The sequence below is a fragment of the Pogona vitticeps genome, chromosome 6, assembly GCF_051106095.1.
Source record: "Pogona vitticeps strain Pit_001003342236 chromosome 6, PviZW2.1, whole genome shotgun sequence".
Classification (NCBI taxonomy): domain Eukaryota; kingdom Metazoa; phylum Chordata; class Lepidosauria; order Squamata; family Agamidae; genus Pogona; species Pogona vitticeps.
In genome coordinates, this window is record NC_135788.1 from 9,764,111 (window position 1) to 9,791,442 (window position 27,332).

Genomic DNA, 27,332 nt, shown 5'->3' on the forward strand with positions numbered 1-27,332 from the left:
TCCTATAAGGGTCACTGTACAGCAGTTCCGACTTGACAAGACATAACAACAACATGCATTTATTTTCAGTGCATGTGCACAGATACATAACATGATACTGTATTTACAACACAATCCTCCGGATTCAGAGGCAGTTCCATATAGACTGTAAAATAGATTATATATTGAGGCAGAGGGGGGGAAACTTGGAAACCCTCCAATGACAGTGGATCCTTCTGCTCTCCACTCCAGAACCAGATCAATGTACAATAAAGCAAAAGTGGGTAGAATGGAGAGGCAAAATTGACAGAATGGGGAAGGTCCTGAATATATGGTATCCATGGTTTTTCCAGCTTTCTGCCACACTCCCATCTGAAAACTGATTTAACTATTTCCCTTCCATTGCTAGGAAAATTGAAGGTACCATGGAACCCTACAATGTTGCAACAGGGTTGCTCTGTAAAAATGAACCCCTGTCAAATTAATTTTGTTTAAATCTACTGGCAACCTCAGATACCTCTGTGTTTCACTGGTTGCTCAGTGAGTTACATATTGGGAGTTCAGTTCTTCACTGTACATCCCAGAAGACCCAGCCTGAGCAGCACTGGATAAGCTGCAGAGTCCCAGGATGACCACAGAAGAAGGGAATGGTAAAATACTTATGAGTACTCTGAGAACACCCTGAAAATGGTCACAATAAGTTAGAATTAATTTGACTGCATATTATTATTATTATTATCTTTCTGAAAACTCTTGGAACATGAGGAGGGGGAAAGAAAAGTACCAACACATCCCTACCGGATATAATACTGTCATCACTCCAACCCTTGTATTTAAAGCACAAATGAATCACAAAAGGGAATAATAATTGGTCCTTGTTTTTATTCATGCATTTTAAACATAACATTTTTAATCCTTCTTTTTAAAAATCATATTGGAGTTAAATAAATCTGGTTTTCAATGTCATTGCAAGTCTATTCTTGGTGATAAAATTTGTATGCTGTGTTTGAGCAAACTGTCATGTTAATCACATTCCTCAGTCTGGTGGCTTTAATAATAAGCAAGCTGAAGGGTAGGTAGATTTTTTTTTCAATGTAGTTGATGGGTCCTCCCCCCACCCCCAACACCCTTAGAGGAAAAACAGAATTGCCATTTACTTTCATGACCTCTGATTTAAAAGCAAAGATTGCACATTATTTACTACTGGATGAGTCTCCTGAAATTTAATGAGGACTAAGTACAAATATGACAGATGTAATTATCACAGTTTTATTCTGCACAGTCAGGGTCTCCTTGTGCCGTAATTGCAAGCTTTTCATTCAACCACTGGCAGCGGAGTTATTATAATAGTATTTTATGTTATTTTACAGAATTGGAAAGAAGACTTCCAGTTTAATTTTATTCCAAGGAATTGCTCAACATCCCTTCTTCCCAGTTCTACCTTTGTATATGCAATTTTTAAAGTCAGCAAGATATTTGACTGGATCTCTTTGCACACTTCATTCAATGCTGTTTTGAATGCATAAAGCTTAACGCCCCCTCTTCCAGATTTTTATAATATAATGAGAAGGGGGAGCGGCTAAGAAAGAAAGGACTATGTGGGCAGGTGGCCAACTCATTGTTCTAGTGCAAAAAATGCCCCCCACCCCCACATGTATTGCTTTACTCATTTAGACTCAAACCAAGGTTGAGTGAGCCCCAGCTGGAAGCTGGACCACTGACCCTGAAGCTGGAAATACACAGCTATAAGGACGCCCCTGGAAGCCTCCCTTTCCGAGGCCTGAATGTAATTGCTTTATGTTACACTCTGGCTTTATCAGGCATCCTTCACACTGGCTGGGTGGAAATAAACTTTCTAGTGTAATTCAACATTTATAACTTTACCATTATTAATTCGCCAAAAGGAATATTCAGCAATTCATTTCCAATCTGGACACAGGCACCAAAGCATCAAAGATAAAGTTGGCACAGTAATTGCCTCAAAACTGTTAAAATTGAAGGGCAACATCATTTTTAAAAGGTGTTGATGGTATGACTTCTGAAGGTGCAAATAAGATCAAAGTACTGGTACTTTAAATCTCTGAGGAGTCACACATTAGCCATGCTTCATTGGGTATTTTCCTTCCATCCCTCCATTCTTGGTCTTACGATTTCTCACACACAATACACACAGGGAAAAGGGTTTTATCCCATCCACATGCACTATTTCAAATACCTTTACTACATAACAAGACAGAACAAAGTCACAGAGTGGCAGAATATTCTATTTCAAAAGTCATTGATAAAACCAAGCCCAAGAAGTTAAGAGGAACAAAGTTTCCTTTGCAAGCTGAGAGGCTTACAAAATAGCATTGTATTCTGTGGCATGGATACAATTAAAATGTTTTTTTTAATGGAGCCAGCATATAGTAGGAGATCATATTGGGGATAACCATAGATTTATTCTTTCCTGTAACAGCATACTGTAGTTCTGATGATAAACTGAACTAGACTTTACAATATTCTAATGTTACTTATGGAACCCATAATTTGGCCCAAAGCATATTTCGCTAAAGGAAACTGCCATTAAAGAACAGAAGACAGCTTCTCTAAAGAAATCCTGCTCCTAGTGGAATCCCTAGAACTTTCCATCTGTTTCTTCCAGGTGTACAAATCAAAGCAGCTGCATTTGGAGGGAAGGAGTGCACATAGGCGGGCTTTGTGCATGTGTGCGCGCGCACACGTCCATGCACATGCGCGCGCACACAAGGACTGTGGCTGTGCCACTTTGTTTACTAGGAAGAAATGGATGGAAAGTAGTGCTTGGGCTTACACTATTAACAGGATTTGAGCCAGAGAATTCAAACTAATTCAATCCTATACATAAACAACTATTTTAGTTTAACGTGCTTGTTGCTAAAATGGAGATAATATTTTTTGTTGTTTGTAACCAGTGAAGATCAACTAGTCCATTTTCTTTGTCTGCTTTAGGCCATCGACGTGGCATACGATATGAACTTTAAGTGAACAGTAAGAAGGGGTAACAGCTGATCCTATAGGAGTTCATATCCTACCAAGTTCTGATGATCTGATTTATCAGGGCCTTCCCATTTTCTCATATAATATGTTGTTCCTCAGATTAAGGTATCCAGATAAATGCTTTTATCGGAGAAATACAGGCTATCCCAACAAACACCAATTCTTTTACCAGTGCCGAAAGGCAATTCCTCTGATTGCTATGGGAACAAACCCATTATGGCAAATTATTTCAGAAACCTACTGCAAGGAGCTGGATAGTATGGGATACCACTTACCATTTATCTAAACTCTTGCAGCATGGCATTAGCCAAATCATTAATCCAACCCTTAATATTTTTTTTAAAAAATCCATGTGCTTTATGTACCCTTACCAAAAGCTTTGTAACTGAATGGCAAACTGCTAGTAAAATATTTTAAAGGAACATGATCAGCAGTTAAGTTTCTAGAAATGGACAATCTTAAGGCTTTGTAGAAATGAAACTAGCTTTAATTTTTAGGAAAGAAGAAGACATTTGATCAGCATTACTCACATAAAACAGGTGCAAGAACAACACAAACATTTTCTCCAGTCTATAGAATATAATATGTACAATTCTGAAAAATATACAAATTCAAGAAACTGCTCCCACAATTTGCATGAAAATAAAACTTTTACTTGCATCAGAATTAGCTGCATTGAAATTAGTTTTTAAATTTGGAAAACAGAATTTATTGTTGATATTGTACTTACTATTGGACTGGCATTAATGTAGTCTGAACTGTCGTGACTGTTTTCCGTTTTCAAACATATTCTGCAATGATCATCTGCCACAAAGAAATGCATTTATTATCATGCATGTTATACTTTTAAAAGACTACATTTGACCACTAACACCTTGATAGGCACACTGTCTTTTAAATGTACAACTCTCTTAAAAATGCTAATGTAAATAGTGAAGTCCTTTAAAAGGTTCTTGCTTTGGACTTGTTACACTGAGGAACCAATTTCTATTGTAGAATAATACTGGCTTTGGGTGGTTAGGTTTTACAAAATGAAATAATAGTTAAAATTTTGGGGGTGGGTGGCTGGGTTTAGAACTGGAGGGGAGGAACAGGAATATGCATACACCAGTACTGCTCTTTGGATGAAATGAACTGCACACATGGTGTGACTGAATAAAGACTTTCTATTCTGTAATAGAAACTTCCACTAAGATAGACCTGTGGTCTAAAAGTTCTCTGCAAAATAATGGGAAACAATTCTAAAACGCTACATATCAAAACAGCACTCCCTAGGAAGTACTGTACCTTTCCCTATTTAAGCAAAACAATACTTAGAAGACTGCTGTTGAGAGTTAAAATTTAAAATGAAAGGACTTATAGCAGCCAGGATCTACCTCATGTCTCATGGTGATGCACTACATCATCAGAAGCCTGTCTGGTACACAATGTTTCTTACTATTATAATGCAATTATCAGGTGCATGGAGGAGATGTGCTGCTTTCTGTCTTACAGAAAAAGTACTGACTTTTCCAGGAATACATATATCTTAGCCACTCTTGGCTGTGCTTTTCATCTCAAGCCCAACAGAGAACAGCTGCTTTAGAAGCGTGTCCATTAAAACCATTCACTATATCTGAAAACCAGATGAACAGCTTAAGCAGTTCTAATTACAAGGTGACACAGTTTTATACACTTTCTAAAGCAATGCCAGAATCTGAACCAACACAGCTTCCTGTCGGTGACTAATTTTTCTATGTACATATAAAAACTGTGCATGGCCTTTACACAAAACTATACAAAAGGGCACTAGCTGTTGTCAGGTCTATTTATTTAATTTTTTATTTCTCTCATTTATAGGACACCTTTCTCCCAAGTCAGCTCACAGTGTTAAAAAAAAATTAAAAACACAATATATTATACATTAAAAACAATTAAACTATAATAGTAATTTAAATATATTCAATGATTAAAAACATTTAAAACTTTAAGAACAAACTTAGCGTGTTTCCCCCAAAACAATACAGGGTCTTGTATTAATTTTTGCTCTAAAAAAACACATTAGGGCTTATTTTCAGGGGATGTTTTATTTTACAATCCTGTCATCTTCCTCTGGTTGCTGCACAAGGGTGGAGGGCAGGGTTTCACTTAACTGGGGCTTATTTTTTGAGTAGGATTTACATTATGAACATCCTGAAAAATCATACTAGGGCTTATTTTCAGGTTAGGTCTTATTTTCAGGGAAACAGGATAGCTAAAAACCAGCATTCAGGGACTCAGTTATGCTTATTAAAAGCCTGTCTGAAGAGGTGGGTCTTCAACTGTTGGTGGAAAGATAAAAGGAAAGGGGCCAACCTAACCTCTTGAGGGAAATCATTTGACAACCTGGGAGCAGCCACAGAGAAGGCCCGCTCTTGTGTTTCCCTTTCAAATGCACCTCCAATGGCAATGGGACTAAGAGAAGGGTGCCCTCTGAAGATATAAAAAGTTGGGAAAGCTCATATGGAGGGAATATGGTCCTTCAGACATCCTGGACCCAAACTATTTAGCCAATAACCAGCACTTTGAAATGGGTCCAGAAACAGACCGGCAACCAGTGCAGTTGTTGTAGTGCGGTACTATATGCACCCTGTTACTGGCCCTGATCATCGGTCTAGAAACTGCATTCAGATACAGCTGAAGTTTCCATACTATCTTCAAATACAGCCCCAGGTAGAATGTGTTACTGTAATCTAAGTGGAGTATAACTAATGGATGTGTCACTGTAGCCAAATCAGATGTCTCAAGAAATGGACAAAGCTGGGGCACATGTTTTAACTCTTGGCCATCATTGAAATCTGGGCATCCAGACCCAGGGATGAATCCAGGAGTACTCCAAAGCTACAGACCTAGGTTTTCAGAGTAATTTAACGCCATCCAGCACATGTTGCATCCATATTGCCTCATCTTCCTTCCAACTGACCAGGAGCACCTCCATCTTGACTGGATTAAGTTTCAGTCTTTTTGCCTTTATCCAGCCCATAACTGACATTAGGCACTCATTTAAAACTGAAACAGCCTTCTTGGAATTTGATAGGAGAGAGAAGTTCGTATTATCACCATATTGGTAAAAATGAACCCCCAAATTCTGGGCAACCTCTTCCAGAATTTTCATGTATATGTTAAATAGCAAGGGGGACAAAACAGAACTGAGAGGGACACCACAGGTCAATGGCCAGGGTTAGAACAGAAATCCTCCAGCCCCACCACCACGAAGGATTGTAGTCACTGTAAAAAAAAATGCCTCCAAGTCCTATCCCAGTAGGATACCATGATCAATGGTATCAGAAGTCACTTAGAGGTCCAGAACCAATAGGGACTCACTCCCCTTGTCCAGTTCCCAGCATCGGTCATCCGCCAAGGCCACCAAAGCTGTCTCTATCCCATATCCAGGTCTGAACCCAGACTGAAATAGGTGTACACAATCCATCTAGGAGTCCTTGGAGCTGAGAAACTGCCAGCACCTTGCCCAGAAATGGAATATTTGAGATTGGCCAACCGTTGTTCAGTTGAGTGGGGTTCAAGGAGAGCTTTCTCATTACTGCCTCCTCTGGGATCCTTCCCTGCAAGGAGGCATCCATCACTCTCTCCTTACCCACTTAGCCAGTCCCCCTCTGGCTGTTTTTATAAGCCAGGCAAGGCAAGGGCCTAGCACACATAGGGTGGCTTTCACCTCTCCAAGAATCTGGTCCACACCATCAGGTTGGGAAAACTTATGAACTTCCACATACAGGTAATTTTGCCCTTTACTTGGCAAGGGAGCATGCCTTCTAAGAGGTCTGGAGCACAGGGAAGTTACAAGACAACAAAATAAAATAAAAACAATTCTTAACACTAAGGTGGGGTTTCTGGTTTTTTTTTTTAAGAGAGTGATGCATACATAATCTGTTTGTTTTCTATAGATAGCGAAGCACTTTGGAACCATAGGTAAAGAGAAAGGAAGAAGTAAGCTATTTGGTTCAAAGTATACGTACATGCTACCACAACTTGTGACCGATTCTTCTGGACATTTTCTTCTTTATATGCAATGGTACATGCATTGGGCTCAGCCTGATAAGCACAAAGAGCTTCCCATTCTTTCTCCAGACGATTCTTGTTCTTTAAGTGGTCTTCCATATATGACTGAAATGTGAAGATTTCATGGTTAGACATACAGTAGTAGCCTTCATATACCCAACACTGTCTTATCCCATTTAACAAGTGGTTCAAGTAAAGAGAACTAGAAGCCTTCTGCTTGGCTCCAAACAACTTTTTGACTCCGTGCCCTACAACTCAATCTTCTCAGAAAGGAGTGTATATAACAAATACACATGATCTCAAGAAGAGTTAAAAAAAATACAGCTTATGATATTGTAGGAACTGGAATAGCCAGAAAAGAGAAGCATCACAATAATTCCTCAACTCTTGGGCATATCTGAAGCTGTTGGGAGTTTTATTTATGATCTCACATGCTGTCTGTAGTGTGAGTGACTGGGGGGGACTTTTCTAGGATGGAGTAATTGCCTTCCAGCTTTTGAAATTCAAAGAGAGACCTGCCTCTCTGCTGAGTGTTCTATCTCTCTTTCCTCAGTTGGTGGCAGATGTTTGTTGCAGTTGACCCGTTTGGTTGGTTGCTAGCATGCGTGTAACAAAGAAAGCAATATACACAGGTCTGCAATTTCTGTAGGTAAAGAAAAGTTTTTATTCTTTGTCCTACAAATGTTTCAGAGTGAGCTACTAAGACTCTCTAAGTGCCAGTCAATGGGAAAGGGCTGGACTCTAGGGGTCTTGAAACTATTCTCCTCTATGGATCTTTGTATTTCTACTGCATGGCAAAACAGAATTTTACCAGAGTTTTATTCAAAACTCTGCAACAAAAGTAGCTTTGTGACTTTCCAATCAAGTTTGAAATTGGTACTGTTGCAATCTACTCTTCAGCTGTATGGTTAGAGATGATTTGTTCACTTTGGGCAAGATGCGTAAGTCCTGTTTCAGACATTATAATGGAAGCAAGGAATACAGAAGGAACAGCTGTTTCTGTTATCCCAACTTCTGTGCTGTTCAGAGTTATATGTTAAGCAAAGGTGAAGTATCTGACATAATAGAAGGAAATAAAATAATCAAAAGACACTATTTTGGTAAGAGAAGGGTGAATAGCAATGTAATGAAGCCTTCTAATAGTTTGATAAGAACATCAGAAACATTTATTCTGGTTACAAGATTATCTTGAACCAAGTCAATTTTCACAATTCCCTTCCTGAACTAGAATCAGTACAACCCTGGAAATCAAGTTCCTCTACCATTATTACTATTACCCCTTACCAAATTATCAGGTAACTATTGCTACGCTTACTTGCTGTCCATTTATGATTCATTTACATACATTTTATGAAGGAGGAGAAGGAGGAGAAGGAAGATGGCAATCCCGCCCCCCCCCAAGAAGAGCAAGAACAAGAAGCAGAACAGGCGGTTCAGAGAATTCAAAGTGGGGGGGGGATATTGTATACTCAAGGTACACACAGAGGATAATTGTTAGATGTCTTATTTTAAACTCAGTCTGGCAAAACATAGGTTTAAAGTGTTAAAGAAATGGGGATTTGTTTTTGAGCTGATAACATAACTTGGCAAGCACTACTGAGAGGCCTGGCATCTTCACACAGCAAGCAGCCATAAAGGATCCAACAAATTTATTATTTATTTTTCCACAGTAAATATAGTCAGGACATATTAATTTATTTCTAAAGTATGCCTTTAAGTCAATCTCTGACCACAAAACCCTAAACCAGGCTCCATAATTTCTGGTACTCTGGGAACAAGAAAAGAAGCATCTAAATAGAAGACCATGCCATCCATGTAACTGTTACGGCTTCATACCTCCCCCTCCCCAAGCTATTTTTGTGCCTCTCGGCTATCCAATGGCCCTTTAAAAAAAAAGATAGATAAGGGCAAACTGCAGCTCTAGGAAGGATGATTTTCTTTTTGGAAAAGTCACAGCCCCACTCCAATTTAATGCCCCAAAACATCTATTTTTCAAAAGTGGAAGTGGATTTCTAGCCTCTCCTGCTTTACACATTTACTTCTATTTTTTAAAAAAAAATTGGCGGTCTGTGCAGCACTTGAAGCATCCTGAAGGCAGAAAACTGACCACTGGATTCATCAGAGTTGCTTACCTATTTCATACCCCGATTAAGAGCCGAAAATAATGTTTTGATGTTCAGAAAATTTTAATAGATATAATCCATCCCACTACAGCATCGAAAAGGGTCAGCCAGAGCTAGAGAACACACAGAAAGCTTTTCTAACATATGATAGAGACTCATCTGTTAAATATGATACACTGCAAATAAAACTACTTCTACATCTCGTTATATATAAGTTCACTAAACAAATTGCAACATATGTCTAATTCCTGTGATAACCATAGAAAAATAAATAATAGGCTAAAGTTTGGATCTGATGACCAGTTACTGGTAACTGAGAAAATCTAGGTGGTCTGTAAAGAATTAGTCTGACAGTATTATGATACAGATATGGAAAATCTCATCCTTCTGTTGAGACTATGGGCTTTGTAAAACACCTGTACTCAAAATATGCATTCACTGCAAGCCAATACAGTATTCCTAGGATTACCATCAAAGTTCCCTATGTTGTTCTTTTTCCACCACAAAAAGGGATATTGTTTAAGACAATACTTTTTGTTTCCACCAGCTTAGTAAAACTGCAATCTTATTCTTATAACTATGACATGAGAAAAGAAAGCTAATATTCCTTGCAAATTAGTGCAAACATTTTTGAGTAGGAAAATGCTGTCTGATATATACTCTAATTTTATGTAAAACATTCAGGGACATTTGTGAGCTGGTTTGTGGAAATCGTACCTGCCAAGAGCAGGCATGATAAAAAAAATCCAGAGACATTTGCAGAAGGAGAGAAAGTATAATAGAAAGGCACACTTAATGCCATTGAGATAGTTTGGATTATAGGATTTGTGTCAATGGAGGCAGCAGAAATGTTGCTACTTCAGGACAATGGTGACAGGTATGCCTTTGGTGTCTCTAAGGTACAACGGTACAGTATTATTTTGATGTGAAAGGATTATCCTATTAGAATAAAAGGCATTTGGCACACACCTAAAAAAAGAAACACTTAATAAGAGAGATTTCCAGAGATTACAGAACAACCCTCTCTGAAAACAAAAAGTTACACAGTATCTTCAAAGCCTAAGATGCACCTGTTTTTTCTTGGCCCAGTAAACCACCTGCACCTGTACAGAATCCAACAGTTTTATAAATTCATGCTTGTGGGAAAATCTGAATCTTCCTTTGAGATTCTACATTGGCTTATAGATTTGTGATGGTTGTTTGGCAGGTTTAATACCTAATCAAGTCTCTTGCTTTAAAAAACTGAAATTAAGACAAGCATGCTGTCACAGAACTAAAAACCCAACATGGTGAAAATTCTTCCTTGTGTGCAAGCACTACAGAGGTACAGTACTATCCTTTCTAAATGAACATGACCACTCTGAAGATAGTTCTCAAATGCAAGACAGCTGCTGAGGGACACAGGAAAGTACCTTCCTAGACTACTATTTGCAATTTTCCACTAGCCATCATGACTCCCAATTTGTTTAGACTATACAGATAAACAATGAATCAATAGCCCAGTACTGCTGACAGTTGACTTTCCCCCATTTCAGACAGGAGTCTTATTCAGATTTTCTTGGAGATGCTAGGGAAGAAACCTCTGTGAGAACAAGGTTTGTGTGTAGTTTCAGTTCCTAGCAAGGTGAGTACAGATGCTTGCTCAGCATGAAGTTGAGTTGGCTTGTTTACGTTACTTGACGGCTTCTGTTTCTACACACACTGTAGATTTTTCCAGCTCCATATTCTCATATACAGTAAAATTATGCAGTCCTTAAGCAAGCAATGTTTTAATGCAGCTGGCTTGTTATCTGTATTTGAGTACAATAATTTCTTTAAAAACTGGCATGTGAGGACTACCTGTAATGTCGGGAATGACTTCTACCAACTACAGGCTATGATGATACTGAACTGGGAAATCTCTGGCCTTCGCAATGTTGGTATACTCCTCCTCTCATCATCCTTACTATTGGGTGGACCGAATGAAGCTAATGAAAATTGGAGTGTCATTGCATCTGCAAGGCCACAGCATTATCCAGATATAGAAATTCCCACAGTTCAGATATTTTTGCAGTTTCAAGTACATGCAGCACAGAGAGTTGCTTCACCAACTTTTTTGTGGTTATCAACAATAATGAGAAACGTTGTAGCACAGAAGCACCTTAGAATTACTTAAGGTATCTGTCATCAGAATTTTGCTTCCCAGCTATTTAGGAGACGACTATTTTCCATAACTTTTTAAATGCACTGGCTTAAAGTTTACTCTTGGTATTGTCTGGTATTATTCAACATTGCCTTAAGAGGCACCTCTTTGCCCCTGTGGAGGGGGAATCACTGAACTCTGGCAATGCCAACAGAAATATGTAAAAAATACCAAGTTGGTCAGAGAACTCTCAGTCAGCAGTGGGTCCATAGGTAGTGAGCTTTGGGTATGGTCATTTATGTATTTATTTAATTTATATGCCGCCCACATCCATTTCAAGTGTGACTGTCATAACAGTTACACTTGAAATGAATGTTTCACAATGATTTAGGCCAGCCAATCGAAAACAGATACAATTCTACCCATCATAACACAGGTGGAGAAGATGCTCTGTTTCCTTACACAAATCTTGAGAGTCATTGTCCATTGTTTCAGCAAACTTGGGTTCCATTCTCTCAGAGACTAAAGTAAAAACCACTTTGCCACAGTGCCTCCAGTTTTCTTACAGAACCTCTCGTCAGCCCTTGTCACAGGATGTGGTGATGGCATCTGGCCTAGATGCCTTTAAAAGGGGACTGGACAGATTTTTGGAGGAAAAGTCCATCGCAGGTTACAAGCCATGATGGGGATGCATAATCTGCAGGCTTAAAGGGAAGGGACCTCAAAATTCCAGATGCAAGAGTTGGATGTCAGGAGACAGATCTCTAGTTGTCTCGTGTGCTCCAGAGGCATCTGGTGGTGCTACTGTGAGATACAGGAAGCTGGACTAGATGGGCCCTTGGCCTGATCCAGCAGGGCTCTTCTTATGTTCTTATGTTATGTTCTTTCTTGCAGAACACTCCAACAGATGTCCAGGAATCACCAATCAGAAGCTTTATCTAGTGCTCCTTCTGCTCAGAAGTCACTATGGATTAGTGTTGGAACTCATACAGATCAAATGAGATGTTAGAGTGCTAAAAGCTTGTTCCTGAAGAAGGCCACAGCTGAAATGTGCCCAGCCTAAGCTTTTTAGATAACAATAAAGTCTGTGTTGTCAACATCTTTATACATCTTGAGAATCAGTCTCCCATTTGTCTCCCATTTGTATTTTTGCCACCAGTGGATGTACCAGCTCCCTCTGGTTTGTTTGGCTCAGAGGTCACACCAGATTAATCAAGTCTTGGCATTGTATTCAGGAAAATCCAGTGCGGCTTTTGGTAAGGTACTTCAATCTCTCTGGAAATCCTTTCACAACAAACTGCAGCTTTGTTTCCCATGTGTGAGTGCATGCATGAACATACAAATGCACAAAAGGGGGTTGTTTTATTTTCAGAACTAGTTTCTGGTCAGAAGCCCAAAGACATCTCAATGCAGCCTCTTCTCAGAGAACCAGCAGAGAAAAAAATCAGGACCATCTTTCTCTTTTAGGGCTCCTTTCATTTTCCATCCACACTGGTGATTGTTCTTACACTACTAGAGAGGATAAAAATAGTTCCTATTCAGAAAAATACACAGAACAGGAGGAATAGCTGTGTAAGTCACCAATAACACATCTGCATGTCTGCACATGCAACCAGCCCATTCCATCCCCTTCAACAGGATTATGCCACCTACACCCAAGGCTAATCATTGTAGTATCCCATACCTTGAAACAAAGCCTTAAAGAGTCCCAGTTGGTTTATTCCCAAACTCAGGCAGTCCAGGCTCATACAAATTATGAGCAGTCATGAACTAGACCTCCAAGCAAAGCAGCTCTCAACTTAGATATTGAGTGCATTCCCAGAACCTGCTTGTTCACTCTAGTCACATATCTCTATTTCTTTGGTGTTCTTTTCACTGTCTAACCTAAATGCTTTTTATGTACAGGACTCTTCATATCTTCAGAGCTAATTAACATTAAAATTCATACAATATGTTAATTCCCAAAAGTTATAGCTCATGTTACTGCACTGTTATTGTGTTTCTTAAATAAAACAATCTCCATTTATAAACAGAAATGATATGAAAGCGACTAAATCAGATCTGACAAAGCTCACTACTACAAAGGTTAAAAGACAGTATATATTATAGATTATGTGTAGGTATACAATATATACGCTTTATGATTAGCTCCAGTGTCTGTTCCTTGACTGGCTCTTTGGCCTAGCCAATGACAATCTTTGGAAAGCTGGAAACTGGAGGAGAGGGAGCTGTAGGTGAGCATTTGGAAAGTGATGGTTGGAAGTTTGGTATTGGATACAGAAGCCCAAGGGAATTAGAATACTTAATCTTTTCTGACTCCCATTTAATTGCCTTTCTCATATGGAAGCTGTGGGAGCCATGGTAGAAGAAGAGATGTTTTTGATTACTGAAAATTATCACCAGGGATGACATTACTGGCTAGGAAAGACTTTCCATAATTAAAGTATTCCTCCTCCCACCCTGCAGCTCCCACAGCTTCCATACAGTGAAAGGGATTACATGGGAATTGGGAAACTGATGGGATAAAAGTGGGAAGTTTTTAATTACTGAAAATTACAGATGGGGGTATTCTTATACAAATATGAATATCCCCGCACAGGTGGCAATAACAAGGGTCCAGCCCCATGGGGCCTGACGGTCCGCTCACCAATCTGCTACCGCTGTGGATGCCATGATTCTTCCAATGGCTCTGCAGATCGTGATCTGCGATCTACTCTTCGACCTTGCAGCGAGGCTTGTCCTCCGGCTACCTGCCAGGAGTAGCTGGACCCTCATTGTTGCCACCTATGCAGGGATATTCACATTCATATACAAATACCCCATCTCTACTGAAAATCAACCCCGACATCATCACCCTTCCATAATTTCCATAACTGGCATAACTTACATTCAATAGTTCTATTGCATTTTGTTGAACACTACTCTGCTTTTGTTGCTAAGATGCATCAGTACACTGCTACATCATAATGCTGAAAATTAGGCAGAGCTTTTCACCTTCAGATGAACATCCTCAATGTGCTTCCAGATAAGACAGATTTTTAAGCATCAAGAACTGAATTAGCTTGCCTAACATCTATCAGGAACATGCAAACAATGCCTGTCCTCATGGTTCAACTCCAAATTGTCTAAATAGAATCGGAACAACCAGCACACATGCTGTGCAAAGCCAGCTACAACACTGCCTGTCCCCATCTTCATGAACACCTATTCCAGGAGACTAAGCAAGACCGCTGTATGAAGCCTTGTCCAGTGCTTATAAAGAAGATTTATTTCTTATAAAGAAATAAAGAAGTCAGAAGGCATTCTTACAAGAACAATGCTGGCACCCCATGTTAAATGAGGAGCTGTCCTATGTACTGAAATATCAGTGTACTGAAGTTCAAAATTATTCATTCAAGGCAGGGATTTGCTGTTTTAAATCAGCAACTAATAGAAAATACAAAGGACATTATTCAACTTAAAGCTCTTGATAGCCTTCAGAGCTTTTTGAGCTTATTTATACGTATTTTAAATCTATACCTAGAGGCTTGCCTACGTGGCAACCTTTGTTCAATTATCAGTTGCACTTGGGTATTATACCTTCAGATCCTGCACTGATGAATGCCATTCCACCCCATGCAATATGACACTCTTTATTCTGCAAATATTTAACATTTTTGAGGCAAGACAGATGAAGGAATCTGTAAGTGCTCTCACCAGTGCTTCTAATCTGTAATTCAGTGGTACCGCACATCTTTTGTGTACAAAAGGGACGAGGTTTTGGATAGACAGCATTTTCAGGTACAGCTAAGAACACCCCTGTCTGACATCCCAGAGAGTGGCTGCCACAGGATCTGCTGTACGGAACAAGAGCCCTAAATCAATTGACACAATATATTTTCCTATATTCTCTCTAATGTCTGCTCTTCTCCCAAATGAACAGAAATTCAATTTATATTGGAGTGCCCTTGAAAATTGTTCAGAATATACAGGTGAGGCAGAATGTTGCCGCCTCTGTTTTATGAATGTTGGATGCTGGAAACATATGACATCAGCCTGTTTTGCTTCTGGGAATTATCCAAGGCATGTAAATTAATGTAATTCTTGAGTCTGGTATCCTTGAAGGAACCTCACCTGTCCTATGAATAATTGTCGAAGGATGGGAACAAAACTTTATAGCTATGCCACTGCACAACGTTTTATTGGAACTGAATTTACTCAGCATTTTATTCAGATTGTTTTTAGGACACTTTTCTCTAGGGAGTTCTCAGCAGCATATTTTTTTCCCACCCCATTTTATCCTCATAATAACCCTGTGGGACAGATTAAACTGAGAAATGCTAAGTGGTCAGAGATTACCCAGTGACCTCATCAAATAGCAAATTATCATCAAGAAGCAGAATGCAGTTTTCTTAGTATGTTTGTTTCACTCAGACATAAGCACAAAGACACCGACTAGGTAGGCCCCAAGCTTAGGAGTCTCTATTATTTGATACTCACTGGGATTTCAGTCCGAATTGAGGGATCTGCACATGGGTTGCATAACCAAAAAAACCCTTCCAGTGAAATGTAAAAACGAGCATTTTCTCCAGACCATTAGCAGCACTGAACTAATGAAGCATTGCTAGAACCAATTTTGTTTATATCTAAGGAGAACTGCTAATATACACTACTGTAATGGATGTATATATCGAATGAGTCTCTCTCCTTGTATTTATTATGTCTTATGATAATTCTCCATTACTGTATCCAGCATTAGACAGGTTGTCTCTATGAGCACATATCTGAAAGATGTGTATCTGATTTTGAACTATGTAAGTCTATTAGCCCACCCCCACTATCCTGGCTTAACATAAATATTCATTCCCTACATTATTTACTATGAACCCTACAACCAGCTATTACAAAATAAAATACAAATGCAAATTCTTTACATACCCCCCAACGCTCCATGTGTTCTGTGTGCCACTGGAACCATTTCCTCCATGAATACAGTAATTCTTAAACATTAAGGCTAGTATCGTGTTGCATTTTCTCTGTATAGAATGGAAATCATGCAAGTAGCTGCAGCTATTTAGCTGCCAGATATGTGACAGATACCTCACCATATAATGGCAACCATTTCCACAACTTCAGCATACAGAAAATCTAAAAAGACAGGGGTCAAAACATTTTTGCAGATGGAAATGGAAATAAGCAGGGGAAACATTTTTAAAATTAATTTAGCAAAAATGCAAACTGTTTTTGCTAATAAACAAATCAACAGAGAAGAGAATGACAGGTGGGAATTCTTATCCAATCTATCACACTTAGCACTGGGGCCAGTTTGGTTGAAGACTCATGGCCATTTAAACTATACCTTATCAAGCGGGGAATATTGTTTTCTGTAATCATCCCATTTCTAAAGGTTGATAATTTGAGCTAACCATAAAGAGCCAACCATGAGTTCTGCACGGATCATGCAAGTCTCAATTGCAAAACTCCGGCATGGTCATTCCCCTATAAATGTGCTTCCAAGAGTTCACTAAATGATTTCTTGCCCAACCGACCCTCAACACTGCAGCTAAAATATTACCAAAATAAAAATGATTCTGGTTACAATTAAGGCATATTTCTGATGTGATGTCATGCAGGGTAGGCTAAAAATTCCTACCCGGCTTCCAGAAGGGCCACTAGCTAATCCTGCACTAATCAGGGAGGACAGGAAGGACCAACCATGTTCTTTCATATGTGTGAAAGAAGGCTTTCTGGAGGAAGATCTGGCTTCTATATATAACCTCCATACTCCCAGAATTTTAAAGCCTATGCTTATTCCTCTTAGATGGCATTTTCCAAACACAAAAACATTGCTCCACTAGCCTTTATCATAACTGACATTTACTCAGGAAAAACATACATGAAATTTGCTATTTTACTATGCACAAGCACTACAACATAATTAGCAAATGTGTTACATAATTTTAGTTTCCAAAAGTGGTACGTATTTCAGAGCTGTGCAGATATCACAATTCCCTTGAGGTTGTGGCTTTCACTCAGACACCCAGGGTGCCCCATATTGGCATTTCCAAGGAAAAGCAGAATACACCAGAAATTCATTCACTGTTTGTAACAAGAATTTTAAATATATGCCAAAGAAGTGGATTACTTAATCCTCGTGCAATAGACGAGAACGCTCTGAGCTACACTTCCATCAATTGAACCTACATTGGCAACAGAATCCTTAGGATACACAGCTCATTGGTTTAGGTTATTTGGCTGTGGAGCCAGACGTTGGGAGTTCGATTCCACAACTGGCCCTCTTGATAGGGCCTGGACTCAATGACCCATAGGGTCCCTTCCAGCTCTGCAGCTCTAAGATGTATCCTTCTGAAGATATTAGTAACTGGATACGTTCAAAACAAGACCGGAATTCCCTTAGATAGCCAGTTCAAGGCTTTAAGTCTGTTTAAAAGATCAACATCTTGAACTGGGAAACAAGTCAAACACTTAGCAAGGTAAAGATGTACAATTCAAATAATTGACAACATTGTAAAACGGCAACATGGATATCAGAGCAATGTGATCTTGCTGCCATGTTAGCAGTCTACATGACATTGCTGGACTCTTTTCAAGAGTAGCTCCATGCAAAGTCTATGCAGTAGCATGAGCATGGACAGAACATGAACAGAGTTCCTACTCCAGTCCTCTGAAGATGCCAGCCACAGAGACTGGTGAAACATCAGGAAGAACAACCTTTAGAACATGGCCAAAGAGCCTGAAAAAACCAAAAAAAAGATCAGATCCCGGCCGTGAAAGCCTTCAAGAATTTCATCTATTGCAGTACTCTACATAGAGCATATTGAAGGCATGAACAGGTCAAATGAAATTGATTCAGGAAAGGTCACTAGCTAGCATTACAAGAATTGCCCAAAGTATTTCTCACTATTGCTGCCACCAGGTAACCCAAATAACAACAACACACCATCCGGTCAGTTTTGACTTATGGTGACTCTTTCAGGAGTTTCCCAAGGAAAGAGATGTGGTTTACCATTCCCTTCATCTAGGAGCACTCCAGAATGATGCTGCTTGCCTAACAGTACACAGGCTGGCTCTTCTCCCATGAGGCACAGTGGGGAATCGAACACCCAGTCTCTGGCTCCGCAGCCAGAGACCTAACTCACTGAGCTGCCCAGCCCTGTGGATTTACTATCTGATAGAATTACTATCAGAATATGATCACAATCTTTCAGAGTGAGCTTATTGCCTTCCAGAACAGACTGAATTCCAGACCCCAAGCTAGATTTTCTACTGATCCACACAATCTGTCTTGTCAAAGTTCAGTGCAATCTTTTTTACCCTCATGAAAGATAGAAATGATTTCTTTTCCACCTTTCCCAACAACACAGACAAAAGAGAACACAGATTCATCATAACATATGTATACGCATTGCATGTTAGAAAAAGGCATAACTACACATAGGTAACTCACTCAAATCACTCAACAGAAGAAAATCACTGCTGGCCTATACAGACTGGTCAAGCCGGAAAAAAATATGATATAATAAATTATAATATTCATATTTTCCCTCCACTGGAAACAGAATTCTAAAAGTGAGAGCAATAACTCACAATCTTAAATTGCTGAATTTTCTCTGTTCCTTCATGCAAGAAAAGATCTATTCTGTTCAGAGCAGACACAGACGAGCTCACGTACAGAAGCTGATGAGATCATATTAACCTGTAACAACAGTTACAGGCTGTAAAAGTCACTGAGATAAATATGAGATAAATATGCTATATTCCTCCAATATTACAGATTTATTTATTTGTTTGTTTGTTTGTTTGTTTGTTTTGATTTATATCCCGCCCATCTGGTATAGTCTACCACTCTGGGATGCTAACTTCCCCCCTTTTATGTTCCTAAACAATGTTTCTGTTTCTTAAGATGGAGGGTGGCAATGTTTATTGGGCTTGATGCATCTCAGAGCAGGGTTGGGAGGGATCTATTAAAAAGGAATTAAAACTGAGACCCATTAGCTCATCTTCTGCAATCTTGCAGATGAATTCATTTCCCCAAAGGCAAATTCAGTAAATTAACATTTTTGTTATAAAGTGTCAGTTGCCTTTCAACATATAATATATGCATTTTCATACAAACAGAACCACCACCACCTTTTTTTTTTTTTTTACAATCCGTGCATTTGCTGGAAGATCTTTTGACCCTTTTACAGAATACATTAAAAGCATTAAAATCTGTTTCCAGCAAGGTCATGGAAGAAAACATTATGTATGACAGCATATTGTTTTAATTATCTATAATATAAAAGCCAGCCAATACATCCCCATAATGTGTGTGCTAATTGTAACATCAGGGTGCCCCAAACCATGTTACACCATAGTTGTTGGAACATTTCTAATGACACTGGAAGGCTATTCTGGATATCTGTGAAGCTTCTTAAAACATTATTCGATGAAGGCAAAGAAAAAACTTCCATCCACCAGTACAAGATGCCAAAAATCACTTGTTCAAATAATGAGTCTGTGATTTAGTAAGTAACTGAATTTTGTGATATAGCAATATTAACAAACAATCATATATAACAGAATATATTAATAGTTGCAAAGGCTACAGTTTAGGAAGCTTCATAGTGCTGTGTATTCTTGTTTGAAAAAGCAGACCTCCAGCTTCTCTAGGGAAAACACATTTTTGTACAGAAGGCAAATCTAGAGAATCTTCCAGACTATGTGACACAATAGAATTATTAGCCTAAATGGTAACCTGTGTTCTATTTACCCAAATTAATATACTCTTGATGCAGTGGCTATTGCTAGCTCCACTTTTTATAATGCTTCAATAATAGAGTTTTGCAACGTGTAAAAGGATTATTTCAATCCAATCAGCAGGTGCTGGGATCAGTGTGTGTCAGACAAACACTTGCTAATCTCCTTTCTTACACTTCCCAGCTGCCAAAGGTGCTCAATGAAAGCCTAACGAAATAGCTGGATACAACCTGGTGGGCCCTAATACAGAGCTTTGTTTTGTCCTCCTTCCCAGCTCCTTTGAAACACCTGAAAATTACATTTTATTCTAATCATTGTTAGGTGTTCAAAGAGCTGGCATCAGGTCATTTTTAAAAAAAATGGAAAAAGAGCATGAGAGGGCAACTGCAAAATGGAATACTTAGAAATGAAAAACTAGAGGGATTTACATTATGGAGATATGGTTAAGTAGGTAAGCAATGTATAATCCTGATTTACAGATTAGTAGCTATTATTGGTGGACACAATCCACCAGGAACATGAAAAGATTTGTACAAAGGGGTCACTAATCTATCAGGCTTGATATTTCTTCTTTTAAGCCTGGTAAGTTGTCTCCCTGCAGCTACTTTTTCTGAAGTAAATGTTCTACAAATGTGTGTGTGTGTGTGTGTGTAATTGTCAAAGGAAGCAATGCATATAAACTTTTTCTACTTTTAGAGTTTTCTTCATCACACAGTGAAAAGAATACAAATAAAAAAGTCATAGGATAAAATGAAGGTTCCCCTTCGTTTTCAGATTAGGGGGCTGAAAAAAAATATAAGAGAATTAAAGAAAATGGCTCAGGATCCTACAATAAATAGCCTGTGACAATGAAACCTCACTGTAACATGATTACAGCTGAAGGATGGAGTGATTTCATTAAAACAATTCTTGTCCTCCATTTACACAGTAAATTTACATTTAATGATTAAAACCCAATCAGAGTGATTGATTTAAATGAACCTGCCCATTTTGAAATTCATGTACTTTCTGAAGAGATATATATACTACAGTAACTGGTTGCTATAGCAATTCATATACATTGGCTCACAATAAAATAGATCCATCTCACAATGTACAGGCAGAATCTAAAATCTTTTTGTTGAAGCAGCCATGCGCCTTTTTCCACTGTAAAATTCTGTCACTTATGACAGTGGTTCTTAACGTGGGCGATAATGACCCCCAGGGGGGGATTTCATTTTTCAGGGGGGCGGTAGAACGAAAAGGGGCGGCGTGGGGGCGCTGGAGCAGAAAGGGGCGGTAGGGGGACGCTGGAGCAAGCCAAACCTGTTAAGATGGCTGCAGCTTTTTACAGTGTGCATGAATATATATTTTCCTCCAATCTTAATTTAGTTTCAGAGTTTTCATCTTGAAATGTTTAGTTCCTGCATTGTGGTTTGTTTTTATGCCCTTTTTATATTTCTTTTTGTGTCTTAAAATTCGCTTGCAACTAAATAATTAAATGATACTTTTTGGGGGCATTTCATTTTCTTAGAATTGAATTTTGTTTTCAGGGGTCATTGGATTTAAGTGTCATTCATAAATAAATAAATAAATAAATAAATAAATAAATAAATAAATAAATAAATAAATAAATAAATATATAAATAAATAAATAAATAAATAAATAAATAAATAAATAAATGAATGAATGAATGAATAAATGAATAAATAAATAAATAAATAAATAAATAAATAAATAAATAAATAAATAAATAAATAAATAAATAAATAAATAAAATATCACCGCGGGGAGGAGGGCGATGATAACTTCCTCAATGGCTCAAGGGGGCGTTTCTTTCAAAGAGGTTAAGAACCACTGACTTATGATACAATACAGATTTTTGTTTGACTTCCTTTCTACACACGAAAGTGCAACCAACGATATTTGAAGTTTACAACTCCAATCCTAGCCATGCTTATATAAAATGCATGTCTTCGTGAAGAAAGCACGCCTTACTTCTGAAGGAATGCCCATACAGTCACACTGTTAGGTATGCACGTACAGTACTTCAGAACCAGAGGCTGGAAAAATAATGTTTATCTATAGGCATCTTGTGCCCACCAATACTCTCCCTCAACACACAACTTCTGCCTCTTGATTCAAGGTTTACACTAGAGATGGGCGTGAACCTCAGTTCGCAGTTTCATGCTGGTTCATACACATGGCACCACAGGTGCCACACATTCCCTTTCCCTGCCTCCTCAGCCAATTACCCACTCACCAGCTGGCACGTGCTCCTCTCCTCCTCCTCCTCAACTTTTTCACCAGTCCCTGGCAGACAAAGAGGCAGGATAGGCAAACTTCTGCTCCTGCCAGGAACTAGTCAGTCCCAGAAGATGAGGAGAGAAGCACATGCCAGCTGGCCAGTGGTTAACTGGCTGGGGAGGCAGGGAAGGGAACTCACGGCATTTGTGGTGCCATGCATATGAACTGGCATGAACCTGCAAACTGAGGTTCATGTCCATCTCTATTTTGTACCAACACAAGGTGGGGTATTTTCCAGGTACTGATCCGGAAAACATAATCCTGCTTCTCCTATGTATATATTTATTTTATCTGTGCAGGACTAGTATTCACACTGCTTATTTAATTCTATCAATTGTTTGTAATTAAAGAACTGAAGGCCCTGAAGGAGCTGAGGCAGTCAGGGGGCACAGTCACCCATTTGGACTCAGCATGCTGGCAAAATTAAAGGACGGAGAAAGGAAGAAAAAGGGGGGGGAAGGCAAAATATTCTGGCACCTGAAGAGATTTATTTCAGTGTGAGCTTTCATGGATCACAACCTAGTTTGTCAGACAGAAACAGATGTTGTTCCTTGCAAGCTGACACTGAAATAAACTTTTAATTTGCCTTTTAAATTTTTTCCCTTTCCCCACTTTAATTTTGCCAACATGCTCAGATAAGCACAACTATTTCTTTTGAAATAGCCATTTGGACTCAGTGGATGATGCATGTAAGATGCTGAGGGGCTTCTTCTGGAAGCAGAACCTGTGATGGCTAGTTAATGTCCCAGTATAAGTCAAAACCATCTTAACCTTACCAGAAAGTCTGGACATATCCATTTCCTCCTCTGAGCTTATGGTACATGTAAGTTCTTTTCTTCTCTCTTAACAGCCAGTAGGAACAACTTTAGGCCACAAGATGAGCGTTGAGGCTAGTCCTTCTTGTGAATGCCAGCAAAATGAGTAAACAACCTGCCAGTCCATAACTGCTTGCAAAGCTAGATCTGCTTGTATGCACTGGTCCTTCAGTCCAAAGGGCCATGCCACTGGAAGATGTCACACTTTGAACCTACTGGGAGCCCTTCCTATCTCCAGTGTGTCTGCTGTGATGCCACTGAAATTCAGCCTCACAGAACCCCAAATCAAAAGCCAAACTTGATGTTTTTCTCAAGATAAGTGGGAAGAATGCCTTTTTTATTTTAAGCTGGAGATAACTGCTGGAAGTAATATTCAGCTTGAAAACAAATTGTGCACTCTATGTTTCACTTTAAAAATAAGTTCGGTTTTTTAATTTTTGTTTTTTTTTTAACTGGGTAGCACAACAGTGGTAGGTTTCAGCACAGCACATCTGGCAGGGGATGAAATTCTCTCGAGATGTTGCCCACATCTGGTTGTAGACAGTCTTCCTTTATTCCGGGACAAAAGTCACAGGATATTAATATTATTTAAGGAGGTAAAAAATGCATCCACTTCATAATCTTTGTTGTAAGAAAAAAAAGGCCACAGAGGCACAGCCAAAATTTATTTTATTAACTTTAATTATTAGCTAGGGACTATTGCAAGATGTAGAGCACATTCTTTTTTGCACAATAGGTCCCAGGTTCAGTTTCTGGCATTAGCAGGTAGTGCTGGGCATCTTATGTTTAAAGCCAACAACACTTTGCTAAAATAATACAATGAAATAATGATTTACCATGCATTACACCCTGTGAGTACTAGAACTGTTAATGGCAGCACAACTATGGAACCAGTTACTTCAGGGGGTGGTGAGTGCTCCAACACTGGAGGCATTAAAGAGAAAATTGGACAGTCATTTTTCACATCTACTTTGATTTAGATTTCTGCACTGAGCAGGGGTTTGGACTCGATGGCCTTATAGGCCCTTTCCTACTCAATGATTCTACAATAATCAAGCCACGACTAACTGTACACAGTAATTAACCATAACACACAATATCTACAGTATTACAACTAAAATAAGTATCGCTTTCTTCATGGATATGCATCTGTGCATACATACATATAGACAAATAACAAATATTCTGTCCATAAGCAAGAACAAGTGTTCTCAGTCAACACTATTGAAATCATCTTTGTCCCTTCATCACTTTGTTGTCATTTATATTGTAGGTATTTATTGACTGTCAAATAAACATGCAAGATATTTCTCACAACTGTCTGCACCGAGACAGAGCAGTAGGCAAACCTAAGTGTGTTCACAGATTAATCAAAGGTGAAACTAACATAAGCAACATGTTCGTGAGTGCTGCAGAAAAAATGAACTAATATCAGACTGCTTAACATGTCAACAACAGTGTTGGGCTAATGAAAATGATTTAGTCTCCTGGTGTTACCAATCCAATAAATTCAGTTCAGTTTTTCTCCAACAAACACTTCTCTTTCTAGGCGTACTGTTCATGGAAAAAGGGAAATATTCTGCTCAATCTTGTTGTGCTTGTGTATGGGAGTAGTCAGAAAAGACACATTAGCAACCCCACCTTTTAAGTTGGTGTCATGCTGGATTCTGTGGGCTAATGGCTAAGGAAGTAATGTGTGAATGGTTCTATTTCCAACAGAAAGCTTTATTTGTTCAGATGGCCAATTTCAACTGATGACCGCTATACTTGATTCTTTTCTACTGGAGATGAAAATATGTATGTTAATTAGAGGGGAAAATCTGAAGTTTGGGGAACAATTTATTGACAATGAAAAACCACTGTACTTTATGAACAAAGGCTGTTGCAAGCATGTACGTTATATGAAGCATCCCCCTTCCTTAAAAGTAGTTATAATTTTATGTATTAAATGGAGTATGTCTATTGGAAATTTTTATTATAGTCTAGCACTATATATTTTACAGAACTGTTTGAATAAAGATGGAACGGAAGTTTCACACAGTTTGAAGTTTTAGTTTGTAACACACCGGGGATTACTTTCCAGCCAACATAGAGCACATTTGCAATCTTCACCAGTTTCTTCCCCCTTAGAAACTTCAGCTGATTTTAATCACAATTCCTAGAGTTCTTGCCTACCAGCAGTGCTGCTTGAGGATGCTGGTCTACATGTTCATATACCAGCAAAACCGAACATTAGGTATCATCAACTGGGATCCATAAATAATTCTCCTTTGGAAATAGTTCTACATAGGGAGTGCATATTCCCTCTCCACTTGTTCCAAAGAAAGCCAACATTGATGAGTCAATTTCAGGTTGAAATCTTCGAAGTAAATGACTTCAATTTTAAACTGCCTTTCTAAGATACATGTTGAGAATTAGGGTGTAAAAGTTCTCTGCAATTTGATGGCTTTTGCATCCCTTTTAACACTCTGTCCATTCTGTTTCTTTTATTTTCTAACACAGTTATGAAAGCCACACCAATACTGATATTCTGGTCTGGAAACTACACTTCATATTTACACTTCTGTCATATAAAGGAAAACCATCACTGCAATTACAAGGCTTGTGTAGTAGACATAATGCTAATTATTTAGTCATTTCGCATGAAGACAGTGACAATGATGATTTCCATCCGTAATTTTAGACCTATGAACATTAAATAAAAGTATAAACAGAATCTTGCTGTAGCAATACTTTGGAATCAATTCCCAGTGCAAAACTGAGATCTTAACATGTTGGACATCACAGGTTTCTTCCTCTTATCTCAGATTATATTACTATTTGGATAATGCACCGATCATTTGCTACAAGTATACCTTTCATCCATTCCACAACAAGAATGGATAGACTAAGAATAACCAGTTTTAAAGGCAAACAGTGTCCTAGAAATCCCTTTGTGGGAGAACACTTTCATCAAAATTATTTTTTAATAAGGAAGATTTAACAATTTGGACATTAGCCATTAATCCTCTTTCATTCAAAACTATGCTGATAACAATTTTTTGCTTGTCATTCAAATGGTAAGTAATAATTATGGATTTTGTGCTTCCATCCTTGGTTCATTAATACTAAATTGCATGGAAGTCTGAAATGAAGTCAGATATGATACATCTCAAAATGCAATTTCCACAGCTTTCCTTAGTTATGTATAATTAATTACAGATTTAATAAGGAGAGTATGTAAAGAAAGGGAATTTATTCACCCAGACTACCTTGCTTTAACGAATCTCTTTTGTATAATGTTCTTTCTTTCTGCAAATCTGGATGGCAATAAGACCAGAATGGAATGTGTCTATTCCTAGCATTGTATGGTTTTAAAATTCATCTCCTAATACAGAAAAGTTGGAGGGGTAGAGGAAGAGACTCATTTACACTTGATCACTCTGAAGCTCCACTGATTTATTTCAAGCTATGTAAAGATACATTTTAAATTGAAAATGTATTAAATTGTTTCTCTAAATTCTAGGCAAGAATTCTATTGCTTTACATGACTTCATAAGGGTAATCACACATGCAATTCTGCCTATTCTGTACACCCTTTGCCATGGTCCCAGTTACGCAATAGACTGTGCACCTGGTTGCGTGCCAGGCTGTGGAACAGACAGCAAACAAAAGGAAGAAACTGCTTGGGTGAATCTCCTTAACCTGTGGTTTTCCTCAATAGGATTTTGTCTTATTTTAAATACTTTGCTTTATACTCATAGGCTGAAAAAAAACATCCCTCCCCCACCCCAATAGCTTGAGGGTGAAGAACCACCATACTACTTCTCAGTTCCATATAACTGAAGTGGGGAAAACATAAGGAGCAACCACTCGTAAGAGTACAGGTAAACAGCTGCAGTAGTGAGACACAAGTATGCCTCACCACCCTCAGTCTCTTTAAGCAACTGTCTGGAAATTTGGGACAAGGACGCCTTCACCCATGTATATTTATCTGGGCTTTAAAATCAGCACTGGCCATCTTGTTTTCTGGCAAAAAAAAAACAAAACTGTTGATTCATATTGAACACACAAAGCCTTCTCAGTAATATCATCACTATTGTAGAATTCACTTCACAAGTTGGTTCCAACAAACTTTTTCTCTCCCCCCCCCTCTCTCTCCCTCTGCGTGTGTGTGTTTTGGACTGCATGTGAAAAACAGTAGTGTACAAAAAAGAGTACAAGCACATCAGTCA

At 38.6% G+C, this 27,332-nt stretch overlaps 1 protein-coding gene across 3 annotated transcripts in view; it reads right to left on the minus strand.

Annotated features, from left to right (window-relative positions):
* Window positions 1-27,332, minus strand: part of PTPRN2 (protein tyrosine phosphatase receptor type N2) — a 591,206-nt gene that overhangs the window by 45,013 nt on the left and 518,861 nt on the right. For all 3 annotated transcript variants that reach the window (XM_073002896.2, XM_078378519.1, XM_078378520.1), the window contains 2 exons: window positions 6,990-7,137; window positions 3,728-3,801 (listed from right to left, as the gene is read on the minus strand). In XM_073002896.2, coding sequence (XP_072858997.2) covers window positions 3,728-3,801; window positions 6,990-7,137 — 222 coding nt within the window. The remainder of the gene's footprint in view (window positions 1-3,727; window positions 3,802-6,989; window positions 7,138-27,332) is intronic.